We start from the raw sequence: 14,653 nt of genomic DNA, 5'->3' as shown, positions 1-14,653 counted from the left end.
ATTATATATACCTTATGGGGTCGGAGCTGCTTCCTTCTGCCTGTTATATACATTTGGATTTTGCACATACACAATATACCCTTATACCCATCTTTAATGGGTTCAGGGTATAATAATCTAACGGATCCCTTATCGTCGAAAGAATTGATAGTGTGCAAGATGGTAGAGATGCATTTGTTGATAAAGTCTCCACTTTAATTAGGAATCTGATTCTGTCAAAAGCCAGCACTATTTACAAGTTGTCGCCGTCTATGGAGAACTAGGAATTGCTACACTTATTCACACATTCAGTGCTTGAAAGTCGTTATTGCTATCGAGATATCACTGTTTCTCATCTTTGGTTATGCAAAATTTTTATAGTTGCATCATCAAAATTTCGGTGATCGAAGTCAACCGATAGCGCCGGTCGTGGGGTAACTTCCAGTCGCCAGACTAACAGCGTACGTCAGACCTTTATCCTACTATCACAGTTGACCATTTTGGACACATAACTTTCTGCGTTGGTCGTCGTCGCGAAATAAAAAAGTTGGGCAGTAATATTTACCTGCTTAACAATACGAAAATTGTAAAGTTATTGGTTGGGAAATACTTTACAAAAACATATTCTTTATACATAAGATACTTCTAATAAACCATTAACGTGGAAACGTGTGTTTTTGAACGATGAGTTTACAAAAACCAAAACGAAACAGCTGAGGCAACTATGGAATCGATAAAGAAGAATTTGCATAAAATACAACGCAATTAAATTACAACTCTTCTAGAATATTCTACATGGGCAGAACATAAAAGCATCATATTTACTCTGTAAAAATTGTTCTAAGATCAAATCAATTTTAAATTCTGGCAAACTTTTATTTCTTTAGCTCCTGTGATGACGGTTTCCCAATCATTAACAAGGTCCTAGAAACAGTTACAATCAAAAAGAAACCGACACTCGAGCTGTGGCTGCTTTTTCATCAGACGCAGTTATTTGCTGATCTTTTTTGAAAGCCATGAAGAAAAAAGAATAATATCTTCCAAACAACAACAATAGAAAACCATCAACTTCACAAAATAAGCAAAACGATTCCCAGACGATCCGCTTTGTTTAACTTCGCTACGATTTGTTATATAACAAACCTACGTAATCATACCTTCCGAGTAAGTAATTTAATAAACAATTTTTATCTTTGAAACAAAACCTAAGATTGGTCACATTCAACTAAAACATCCGAGTTACAAATCCCGCGCTATATATATTTTTTAACAATAAACAGTTGTACGGTTAACATAACAATTTTTCAATACACTATTTCAGAGTTAGATGTATTAATTCAAATATAAACAATATCTTAGTCGTTCTACACATAAAGAGTGTTGTTTCGCCGCTATTTCAGTGGCTCGAATATCTCTTTGCCTTGGAAATGACTGACAACATGAAAAATATGAATGGACATACAAAAATACAATTTATTCTGAAGAAACATATCTTGAATTTTTGCAAACAGATTATCAATCCTAAGGGTCTCTTAGGTATCACTATCATTTTGTTCATTAAATTTTTACTCGCTTTTTACTTTTTAAAAAAAAGTTGTATATTTATTACGTATAGAAGATTTTAGATATTACAAATTTTTGATGAAGCAGACGATGAATCCGATTGATCAAAATCAATTTTTGCATATGAACTGTTACTCTCAAAGCAAATTGGTGTTGGCGAAGATTCACATGACACTTTTTTAAGGCTATTTGTTGCCATTTGTCCACTACACTGTGGAAGGTCTAAGCTTGCATAATAGAGTTCATATTCACACAATCCTGAAGACAATCCAGTCGCATCCTGATCGAGAATATGCTCTGATAATACACCCTCATTTAAAACATTTGATTCTTTTTCGTTTAATAATTTACATTTAGTGGGCGTATTTAATATTGCCTCATTTCGATCAACTTTTTTCAAACCTTCTAAATGAATTTGTCGACTTATTTGTTGTTTATAAGATGGTCTTTGATTTTTTTTCTTTGAAATAAGCGAACTATCACTTTTTATTTGAAGAATTTGGTAGCCAACTTCCTTAGTATCATATGCATTTGATTTGTTTACATGCTTCGTGTAGTCTTCGTTACTAATAGAATGTATTAATTTTCTACCCACTGTGGCTGTATTACCTATATCTAAACCACAATTTAATATTGCATTTTCCTTTTTGTTTTTTTCCAGCTTGGTATGCTCTTCACTTGTTAGGAAAGATTTGTCAAGATTTTCAGCATTATATATATTTATATTTGTAGTGTGTTGAGACTCTTTCAAATCTCCATTTCTTTCTGACATAACACAGCAACCACTATTATTAGGTTCATCCTGCATTGCTCCCAATCGTAGGCATTGATTTTGTAACCTTAGCTTTTCCATCTGGTCATCAAGACTTAATTGCTTGAAATTAGGGTACACTTTGCCGACTGGTTTCATTTCTAAATATCCAGTGTCGGAGTTTTCTCCACATTTTTTTACTTTATACTTACTAGTCAAGTCACTTTGCTGATTCATTTCAGTACGCTTGATATTGCCATATGAATTCGGATTATCGCTAGCAATCCTTTTTTGAGCTAGAGTTTCATTTTGCATTACAGGTACTTCACAATTTTTAAACATTCTTTGCTGTTGTGAAGTGGTGGATACCTGAGTAACATTGGAAAAATCAATTTCCATTAAATCACTCATGCGGACAGGACTAATGTAATTTCTTAAATTTAAAAGTGGAGCACTCGTAGATTTAATTTCTTTTGGAGTATTAAGTCCGATAATTTCACTGCATGTTTGAACATCTACATTACAAATACTTCCTTTATGATGATGACCATTTGTTAACTTAGAAAAAAGAACCCCTCGCTGAATATCGCAACGTGGTATTTTTGACTTTGATCCAACTGAATACGCTCGTACCCGCGGTGAAGTATTATCCAGCTCATTTATATTTCCAAGAAGTTTACTCAATTTAAAATGTTCGACCCTACTTCCAATCGAATAAGCTCGACTTGGACGTTCGCACCTAGAAAGAAATTAAGTATATATTAAAGTGTATATCAGCACAAAATGTATAGAGGTAAGTGTTCGACTTAATGGAACCTTATGTACACAATGTGTACATACAAAAATAGATAACAAGCATTTTAATTTCATGTGCAAAAATCTATGAATATAAAAAGGAAAAATACTGCAGCCGTGCAACCGAGTAAATTAAAAGTTTAAACGAATTGAGATGAGCTATTTGGGTTTTGTGTCTCTAATAATCTGATTCTACTTATGACTAATATTTCTTACTTTTATATAGGTCACATTCTACGATTTCCCCAGTAAGTATCCGTTATCGATTACATGTAACTGGCAAAATGGCTGTTTTAACAAAAAATTGAGCAGCTTGTCTTGGTTGACCTAAGCGCCATAACATTTTTTTATGAATGTTTTCTAAGATAGTGAAATCAACGCACATTTGTTATGTGACGCATTGACACATGATGATGACAGCCGAGAGTGTTAAGTCCAATGCCCCAATTTGACGGGGAACTTAAAGAGTCTGGGCGCGGCTCTTATGGTGATCCCGCTGCTCAGTGTAAGGAGCCAGTCTTTTTTGATCTACTTTCTCACAGCTAAACAGCAACCCCTGTCAAAGTCAGTCGCTGTATATAGATTATAAAGGACTAGTCCAAGTGCACTCCCGTGAAGATCACTAAGTTAAAGGGGGCGCGTTCCAATGCGGGATATCCTGACCCTTAAAACGAACTCCCTCCATTCCAGGAAGGTCGCTAGCACCCAGCCTCTCATGCCAAAACATGTCTTTCCTCCATTTCCTTTGCACACATTTCGGCAATCTAATCGTCCGAGCAGGCCTAGAACCCATCGCGGCAGCGCAAAAGGGACCTTCAAAAAGTTTGCCTCTTGAAGTTGCGTCCGGATCAATGGTACAATGGCATCTCCCCAAAAAATTTAGTGACGCCTGCGCTCTGCTACGGGAACCTTTTGGATTTTGGCACGATCGAGTGAAAAACTGTAAAGTCATTCGCCAAGGCTGTAAGCAGCAGCAAAGGCAAATGCGCTTCGGTAACCGTCTTGAGGGACTGTCCCCAGAACAAAACTAATAATATAAATCTATAATTATAACATATTAAAACAATTTATTTTATAAATTTATTATTATTTTGTATTTAAACTACAAAACAGATACAGAAAATTGCGCTCATTTGTACAATCACCTATTGAACAATAAATCAGTTTCAATCACCACGTCAAATAGCGCAGACGAGTAAAACAATGTATGTAAAAATGTTTAATAAATTGTTTAATTTAACTTATTTTAACGTGGACGAAATATTTTGGAGAGAAAATATATAAAATATACGAACCAACATGTGTTTGGTGACTCTGCATATTAAAACTTAAGAGATTTGCTCAAAACAGTATTTGCATATCGATTTTGTACGGTTGCTTGGGTATTGCGCATTTGTCTATAATCGGAAATAAAGCGCGGGCACTAGACGGACCTAAGTTCAAAGTATCAAGATCTTATAGGTTTTGAGATTGACACGTTCATACATGCGGACCGACGGACTGACAGAAAGACGGACATAGCCAGATTGACTTGTTTATTGATGCTGATATATATATATATATATAATAACTATTATAATCTTCCTATTAATTTTCAATGAGTTCAAGGTAAAAAAATACAATAAAATAAAAAATAATAATTGCAAGTCAAGACGTTATAGTTTCCCGTTGTTTAGATATAGGATGTTATGAATTGAAGCAGTGGCAGAGGAAAAAGCATAAAGAATTTAAAAGCGTTCTTCGAAATTTCATATTGATCTATAGTGTTTACTTTCAAAAATGACCACAGAATACTTAGGGTATTTGGTCGTGGCATGTAAAATTACACTTAATTAGCGAGTATGAAGGAATATGCAGAAAGAACATTAGATAAAATAAATAGAAACTACGGTTTTGCGAAATGACAAAATATTTAATACAATTTAAGGAAAATTGTCCTTATACTATTGAAAACACATTCTGGCAAGCTAAAATGTACTCCGTTCGCAAAGGTGACATACTCTGGAACTCGGCTTTTGTTAAAATAAGCATGCAACAAGAAAGTTAGTTTATTTTCAAAACACCGAAGATTTAATGCGCTTGTTTAAATTTGCACTGCTGTTTTGCAAAATCTTAAAATATCTCAGAAAACAGTATATTTTGAAATACAATACCCCATTTTTCAGCGATTCATTCTATAGAGTTGTATAACATGGTAGTGCAAACTTGATCAGATTTGAATATATATAAGGGGCATAGTGAAACTAGAGAGCTTGTGATTAAGATGAAGGAAAAAATTCTTCATACAAGAGTTTAATTTTCCGACCATAATTACTATAAAAACAAGTAAAAGGTTCTATTATTTACCAAAATTGCAAAACAAAAAACAGGATATCGATATCGACTTTTGTCGATTGCTTGGAAACGGAGTAAGTTATCGATTATCGAAAACAAACTCGATCTGAGCAGGCACTAGCTCTTATAGGTTCTGAGATCCTTGCGATCATACATACGGACAGATGGATACACGGACGGACGGACAGACGGACGGACAGACAGACGAACATGGCTAGATCGACTCGGCTATTTATGCTGATCAAGAATATATATACTTTATCGGGTCGGAGAAGCTTCATTCTGCCTGTTACATACATTTGGATTTTCAACACATACAATATACCCTTATACACATTTTTAATGGGTTCAGGGTATAACAAGTAAGAGGTTCTAGTCGGGAGTTCCCGACTAGGGGATACCCTGAACCCTTTTATTCCAACACCAAATGCATCTTTCGCTACGCGCTCGTTTGTAGTAATGAAGATAAATTTCAAAAAAAAAGTTCTCTTGGCAGGGTACTAACTAAAAAAAAAAAAAGAAATTAAATTAGCAGCACAGAAAACAATACAATCACAGTTGCAATGCTCTTGATAGAATTCGAAGCAGATGCGCATAAATGTCTGTAAACATGTATACATAAATTCTTGGAATTTTAAGAAACACGCTAGCTACCGCATACAAGTGTTTCTTAACCGATCTCAATGAAATTTTCTCCGCACGCACTAGGAGGACCTACAGCTAATATTTTGAGTCTATAGCTCTTATAGTTATAGGTATATATATAGGTTCCGAAATCCTTGCGTTCATACATACGGACATGGCTATATCGACTCGGCTATTGATGCTGATCAAGAATATATATACTCTATGGGGTTCTGAGTTGCTTCCTTCTGCCTGTTACATACATTTTTTAGATTTTAGATGTAGTTGCTCTTAGTGCCTGCGCAGATTGAGTTTGTTTCCGATAATCGATAACTTACTTCGTTTCCAAGCAATCGAAAAAAATCGATATCGACATCCTGTTTTTTTAACAAACTGGGTAAATAATAAGAGCTAGAGTCACCAAACATGATATGTTGCTTTTAGAATATTATATATATTTCATGTATCTTTAATTTTATACCTATCGCCACCTCCCCGCTACCACCGCAAAGCTATAAATCAATTTAATAACCCAACTTTTATTGCCAACCAATTTAAGCCACAATTTAAATGCAATTGACTTTTTCAGAATACACAAATATTCTATGGTACAATAAGATATACTGTAGAAAATTTCATAAAGATCGGTTAGGAAAAAAACAAAGTTATATGCAACTGCGCAATTGGATTTCTGTGTGCATGTACACACACACATTCATGAGCGTCTGCTTCGCATTCTAACAGCATGGCTATTGCGACTTTTTCTGTAATGTTTTTTTTTGTTCCTTTTTTCTCATAAGTACTTAATTACTGGTGTGGCTGCTGAGTAGAGGCAGAGCAAGTGGTGCGGTCTGTAGCAAGATCAAGCCCTATCGGGGAAAGTATATTTTGCTGGTGTGGCTGTTGAGTAATGCAAGTAATGTATGCAATGCGGTCAGTTGCGAGTTAGAACCCTGTCAAGGGAACTTCTTCTTTTTTTTAAATTTATTTGTGTGTTGGAAAAAGAGGGTTCAGGGTATTCTCTAGCGGGAGCTCTCGACTAGAACCTCTTACTTGGAGCCTTGCACTTTTGTATGACTCAAGCTTAGGTCCCCTGATTATAATGATAGAACTGTAATCACCGATCTTGTTCAAGAATACATTTTTCAAGTGAAAAACCAAAGATACAGACTAAAAAGCCATATTAAATACGGCATCCAAATGTCTGACATCTTAATATGAGTTTAAATTTATACCTCTTATGCTTTCTATATACATTTGAACAACTACAATGTGGGAACACGGTATTACAAATTAGATAAGACCTATTCCCTAATTTTATACTTACTTGTTATCGACATCGGCATCTTGTTCTAGTTTTTCAGGAGAATGCTCGGGAAAATCGATCTTCAAGTCTTCATCGGCAACATTGAGCAAAGAGTTTGATCCTGGCCAATCATTTAATTGATTTACATTTAGGTTTTCATACGTCGATTTAATTGGTAACATAGAAAAATATTTTCAATAATGAAATAAAATAAAAATATATTTGCTTGCGACGTTACCTCGAATCGGGCCAGTACCATTTATTCGTACAACTTTACTGTTGTCTTGAACATCTTCATCAATATTTTCTTCGGGTATCATAGCTTTTGATGTCCTTGAGCTGAAAAATAGGATAATTTATTTACTTATATATATTTGGCTAGCGAATTATTTGCTGGCCTTACACGTGGTAAGTTTTGTGCTTTAAATTAAATATTTAACCATTTTTCAAAATAAGTTTGAAAGTCAATCGAATAAAAAACATAAGTTGAAATTATCGTTTTCTTCTAATGTTTGTCTTGTGGTGCGAACCTTGAAAATTAAATAAATGTTCGCAAAGATCTTCGATCATGAGTACGATTCCGATTCAATGTGATCCATGTGTGTCTGAAATGAATTGGCACAAGGATTTCTAAAACTGAATTTGAGATTTAATGTGGATGCTTAGCTATTATTGTTAACGCTGTGCGTTGATCACATTTCAACAAGTCAGTCAGCCAGGGCATACAGCTTTATATATATAGATAAACCCCTTGAAAAATAATCCATAAGCCCATAGTCATGCAAAACCAATCCTTAAAGTAACGTATATTATTGATCAACACATATTTGTTCGATAATTCTCAAAGGGAATTACTTTGAAAAAAGTAATTTAAGCCGGGGTACAGATCTCAGTCTATCCAGGTCCAACTAAACTAAAGTAAGAAATTTGTAAGGTACTAAGACGCGTAGCTAGAAGAGGCGGAAGATGGGCTAGTTAGCGCCGGTCAGAATTATTCCGCGACACGACAACTGTATGTATCAATTACGACGCTGGGATTGAACCACCTGCGATACGAGGTACGATTGGTAAAGGTGTCAATAGATTTACTCCGTTGATATGAGCTAGGGTTAGCTCGCCTAACCATCTCGATGGTTGCCGCTGGGATAAGGTCCACCCTCGACAAAGATTTAGAAAAGATTAATTTGTTTTTGAGCAAATATTTTAGGTTTTTAGAGCTAGTACCACCACTCACACCAATCTCCTAGCTTTAGTCACATTTTAATGCAGTTCTCTTTTTGTTAGCATACGCATATTCTACCGTACAATAACTGACTTATTACACCCACATTCATGCTCGTCTTTATTGAATTCAGTAAACAGCATTACGTTTGCGTTTGTATTGTGCTCTGTGCTGTGTATCGTTATATGCGATTTCATTAAAAATAAATTGTTTGCATGGTGGACAGCCATGAAGAAGATGCAGAAGTTATAGAAAGTAGTTCGGTTGGTTACGTGTTTAAGACCAGCTGGAACCAGAGACCAGGAACCTATTTTTATTGAATTATATTTATATTTCTCCTAGTCTTAAGGAACTCATAGCGCGTACTGCACTTTGATTTCAGGGTATGCCTTGATCGGGAACTCTCGACAATAGCTTCTTACTTGTCTTACTAATGTTAGATGGCATTTTTTTTTTTAATGTTTTTATTTACTCCTGGTAGATCATAGCTTATGTTCGCTATCAGGCTTAGGTGCCTTCCGAATTATATTTAGTGCTGATTTTAGATTTAAGCCCGGACATTGAGCCAGCTAATAAAATATTTATAAATGATAAGATCACAAAATCAACATTATTTATTTTCTTTTTTTAAGAAAAGTATTATTTATTTGTAGTATGTTTTACGATTCTTTTACTAGAAAAATGTTGTAAATTGACCTTCAGGGCAACGTCGGCAGCGAATGAACAACGTTGTTCAGAGCACCCCAGAGTCGCAAGAGCCACAATATCAAAAGTCGGATGATGCTGCTGCAATCGAAATCGAAGACGACAGCGAGTCATGTGACAACGACTAATTGCATTTTTTAGGGAACACTCCCGGATGCCATATATCAAGCGATAGCTGGGTGGGAAAAATATAGGAATATTAATTGATACAGGAGCGCCAAAGAATTACATTAAGCCCATAAGGGGGCTAACAGAAGTAATTCCTGTCGAAAGCCCTTTCACCGTAAGCTCGATACACGATTTGAGCAAAGTAACCAGAGTCTCTCCATTCATCGTACTAGACACACTCAACTCAACTCAACAAGCACAAGTAGCGTTGAACTTACGTAACAACACTATTAAATACAAAAACAATTCCGAGCAGTTGCAGTATGATGGCATAATAGTGCCTACATCCGATAAAAAGGATTTCAGAAGCATGATTTTGAAAAGAACATATGTAAGTGTTTTCGACCTCTAGTGAGGCGTTGCCATTCAATACCTAAGTCAACGAGCCAATCTACACGAAATTATACCCTTACCCAATGGGAGTTTCAGATTTCGTACAAAACGAAATCAAGCAGTTACTTAAAGATGGCATCATTAGAAAATTAAAGTCCCCATACAACAGCCGACCATGGGTTGTTGACAAAAAAGGCCTTGACAGCAGTGGCAACAAAAATAAACGATTAGTGATCGACTTTATTTGTAGTATGTTTTACGATTCTCTTACTTGAAAAATGTTGTAAATTGATCTTCACCCCGTAATTTAAAAATTTCAATCATTAGGCTTAATTATTGAACAGGATTAGGACGCGGCGATATAATTAGATTTATTAAGCTAGATACAGGTTTGCAACTTACATTGATGAGCATGTAGATGATTTGTAAACACAGAAAAGAAAAAAGAGAGAGAAAAGAGAACTATGTTAAAAAAAATAAATACCTAACATAGTTATGGTCATCCACGATTGTTTACTTGCGAACCCTTTGCATCTTGCCCACCGGTAAATTCAATGTTGTATTACACCCCAAATATTGGCGACAGCCGGTGAACTGACTTTTTATTAGAATGTGGATTTAAAATTATTCGGAATATTAAGTTTGTGATTTAGAAATTACTTGGATTATAAGATTTAGATTTGTCAGTCGATAATTAGGAACATCAGGAAAAAACAACTTTCAGAAAAGTTCACATCTGGTAATAAATGCGATATAAAAATAGCTACCTAAGAAGCTAATAAATAACTGTAGCAACTTAATAATAAATCAAATACATATTTTTTTACCCAATTATTCGCATTGCTTAGCTCATATAAAAATAAGACTAATTATATTTATATACAAGTGCATATATACGTATATATATCAAATAATATATAAAGGAAAGAATCTCAGAACCTATAAGAGTTGGAAACTTGAAATTTTAAACTTAGGTCCTCCTAGTCCCCGCGCAGTACGAGTTGGATCCGATAATCGGTTAATTGCCCCGTTTTCAGGTAATCGATATAAATCAATACCAAAATCCTGTTTTTGAGCAAATTTGGTAAATAATAAGAGCTAGAGCTAGAGTTAGAGTCACCAAACTTTTTGGGAGCTCAGCGTTTAAAATACCGAAGAGAGTAGCTTTTCTCTAAAAGCGACAACTTATAAACACTACGAGGATGATCTGATATCTGGCGCAGATACTATATATTATGATTAGAGCTGAAAATGGCACAGTACTACATTTGTTAATAATTAAAAATTATCAAAATAAAACCAGTTCCTCGCAGTCATTACTAAAAAGCGAAATACCGTGACGGCTAGGATAGCGGCCGATGTAAGGAGATTTCTGGAGTTGACGGACGGGCCGTCGTCATACCTTATATACATCCGTAAAATTTGATACACATGTCGGCATATTAACGAAAAGGGGACAGCTTATTAGTCACATCTGCCACTGACAGCATTGATTACAATAATAATTTAAAATTATGTAAATACTTGAAAAAAAAATAATAATAAAAAAACAAGATTCGAGAAAGTTTTAAAAATATGTGTACCCGAAAAAGCAGATTTGGTAACTGTAACTGACACAAAAAAAAATTATTTGTTACCAAGTGCAGCGTTTGTACTATTCTCCAAATCCTTTGCTTCCGCCTTATGGAGAAAATAACCGCTAGCCTGTCAGCGAGAGCGATGTGAAGCAATATACTGCATTCAGGTATGGTCACTGCAACTCCATAATCCGCAGAGGTACCGATTGCTTTTGTCACGAGAGAGCATCTTGTTACCCTTCCTATGACGTTCAGGGACATCAGTGTTAACTGCTGAACAAACGACAACGAGAAACAAAGGCTGCTACCATTTACCATATGCCAGTTGCAATCTCCAGTTCTAGCTAGTGGCGGATAGCAGCTAGTCACTAATACATACAAGATTGGCCGACAATGTAATAGGCGCAGAGGTGTAGCACTCCACGAACCATCCCTGAACACTAGCTGGTAAATACCCGTACTGGTTTACAGATTACCCTCTAAAACGACGTCTGCAGAAGTTTTATCAATGGGGAAGAGACCTTGCTAAACCTACCGCACTTCCCAATTTAGTTATCCTTAGAGCTTGAACAAAAAAAAGAACAGAACTAACCCAGACTGAGAAGTAATCGGCCTGGACAAAAACATTTCTTTTTTTTTTTCAAAAATGATATATATACATGTGTGTCATGAAAGAGCGCCGAATGCAATATTGTAGAACACCTATAGACCACATCAAGGCCCATCAAAGTAACTAAACAAAAACCTACTCTACAGGAACTAATAAAGTTAAAAACAAATGAAGTGGTACATACAGTATATAAGTTAGCACATAAGAATTGCACTTCATATTTATGTCATAAGAACTCACTCTTGTTTATAAGAACGCAAGAATGTTGCAGTGCACTTTGCTTACATTGCGACATTCAGCTGACGCATGAGTTCAGTGCCCGGCCACTGCCTATGTCGCAAGCGTCTGTGTTGGCGTATGCTGATTCGGCTTGTCGGATATAGCAGCTGAGACTAATGCGTCCAGCCTTTGGGTTCTGATCGAATTTAATGCTTCAATTCTGTTTTAGTTGGTATCTGACTTTCAATAAATACACTTGCTCCGGCTTTGCCGTTATAACATACTTTCTTATTTTGGATATAATCACTGAGCCACAAGGCCGGCGATAAGAGAGCTAAGTTAAGCTACCAACATAATCAACATAAGAAGACAAGTTACAATCTCCTTGCATATTGACTGCGAGATACCCTGGACAGCGACCGTCTGCGCTGGACCACATACAAGCCAACACGCATTGTTAGGCATCCTCTAACAGCGCGGGACAGCAACCTTGTTAATTGGCACCCAACTAACGAGAATCTACACCCTTAGAAAGTATTAAAAATGTATGTCTCGTACTATGTAAGTTCATTACAAATTGTTTTCAAATCATCGAAACCTGAACTGAAATCAAACTGCTGAATACAGCAAAAGTGTACTGTGCATATATCAAGCCATTCTAAATAAAACAAAATCACAAATAGATATTTAAATATGTGCTTCATACTTAAGCGGTCCGTGTTAACTATTGCATTTCGCGGCAACATCAAAATTTCGTCGTATAGCGCCTATGAGCTGGCTAGAAACGTTTAAAAATATTAAAGCAGAGTGCGACAGTGAAACAGAGTGGGACCCAGAGGAAAGCGACTGTCAAGTGAACATAGAAGTTAGTTACAGCCACACACAAAGCAAAATGAATGTAAGCCAAGTACAAGAGCTAGTGCAGAACGCTGTCAGCCAAGCATTGGCGCAGCAGGAACAGAGATTCCAGGCACAGTTTAGTGAGATGAGCGCAAGAGTTAGCAGTTTGTGCTTTCAAGCTCCACAAGTGGAAGTTTATCAGAGAATTTGGTGAACTCAGAAATCAGATGCGATATTCCTCTCGAAATAATTAAATCAGTTCCCAAGTTTAATGGGGGATCTGACGAATATGTAGCATTAAGGGAATCGGCCGTGGACGCGTACGAGGAAGTTGACCCTAGTTACAAACAAAATCGTAATGCCTCATGCGGCGGAGTACGCTAAATTGCTCAACTGTAAAGCTGGAGCAGATGCACTTCACGACTTTATTTCTGAACTGAAAAAGTCCCTTAAGGCCATTGTTCTTCCAGCACAGCCGAAAGACTTGGCGACTGCATTGACATTAGCCAGATAAGCAGAATCGATCATAGAGTGCAGTATGTTTTCGGTATCCTACGCCAAAGCCATGCCAGCGAGAGAACAGGCGAGGACAGATAATAGAAAGCGACCGCATGCAAAACAAGGCAAAAAAATAGAGATGATCGTGGCGGTGAGAGGATCCCTCATTTCGTTAAAAGGCAGCAGGGCAATAACAGCCACTAAGATAAGAACAAAAAAGAAAACCAAGGGCAAGCCCCAGAGCCAACGGAAGTTGACTCATCTTCTAACTGTAGGCAAGCCACCAATTTTCCAAAGCCCCAAACTAGTGGTAAACACGCCCAAAAAACGCACAACATGTCAGATAGGGTAACAGGGCGACGTCGGCAGCGGCGGCAGCGACTGAACAAAGTTGTTCAGAGCACCCCAGATGAGGCCGCTGCAATCGAAATCGAAGACGACAGCGAGTCATGTGACAACGACTAATTGCATTTTTTAGGGAACACTCCCGGATGCCATATATCGAGCGATAGCTGGGTGGGAAAAATATAGGAATATTAATTGATACAGGAGCGCCAAAGAATAACATTAAGCCCATAAGGGGGCTAAAAGAAGTAATTCCTGTCGACCTCGATACACGATTTGAGCAAAGTAACCAGTGTCTCTCCATTCATCGTACTAGACATACTCAACTCATTTGATGCCATAGTAGGATTCGGCTTGTTAATACAAGCACAAGTAGCGTTGAACTTACGTAACAACACTATTAAATACAAAAACAATTTCGAGCAGTTGCAGTATGATGGCATAATAGTGCCTACATCCGATAAAAAGGATTTCAGAAGCATGATTTTGAAAAGAACATAAGTGTTTTCGACCTCTAGCGAGGCGTTGCCATTCAATACCTAAGTCAACGAGCCAATCTACACGAAATTATACCTTAACCCAATGGGAGTTTCAGATTTCGTAAATAACGAAATCAAGCAGTTACTTAAAGATGGCATCATTAGTCCACTGGCAACAAAAATAAACGATTAGTGATCGACTTTAGGAAGCTAATCGACCGAACTACAGCCGATCGATACCCAAAGCCGAATATTCCAATGATTCTATCGAATCGAAAATCAAAATTTATTACGACTCTAGATTT

The 14,653-nt window shown here is 36.6% G+C and overlaps 1 protein-coding gene across 2 annotated transcripts in view; it reads right to left on the bottom strand.

The window, feature by feature from the left end:
* Nucleotides 1-1,254: 1,254 nt before the first annotated feature.
* LOC115768661 (insulin receptor substrate 1) overlaps nucleotides 1,255-14,653 on the bottom strand; it is a 90,011-nt gene continuing 76,612 nt past the window's right edge. For both annotated transcript variants that reach the window (XM_030713341.1, XM_030713342.1), the window contains exons 7-9: nucleotides 7,591-7,691; nucleotides 7,374-7,473; nucleotides 1,255-3,032 (exon numbers count right to left, since the gene is read on the bottom strand). In XM_030713341.1, the coding sequence (XP_030569201.1) occupies nucleotides 1,601-3,032; nucleotides 7,374-7,473; nucleotides 7,591-7,691 (1,633 nt within the window). In that variant the 3' untranslated portion in view covers nucleotides 1,255-1,600. The remainder of the gene's footprint in view (nucleotides 3,033-7,373; nucleotides 7,474-7,590; nucleotides 7,692-14,653) is intronic.

The sequence above is a fragment of the Drosophila novamexicana genome, unplaced genomic scaffold (assembly GCF_003285875.2).
Source record: "Drosophila novamexicana strain 15010-1031.04,08,12 unplaced genomic scaffold, DnovRS2.1 tig00001911-arrow-arrow-pilon, whole genome shotgun sequence".
In the NCBI taxonomy this organism is placed as follows: domain Eukaryota; kingdom Metazoa; phylum Arthropoda; class Insecta; order Diptera; family Drosophilidae; genus Drosophila; species Drosophila novamexicana.
The sequence above is the reverse complement of the archived record's forward strand: the minus strand, read 5'-3'. Positions and strand labels throughout refer to the sequence as shown.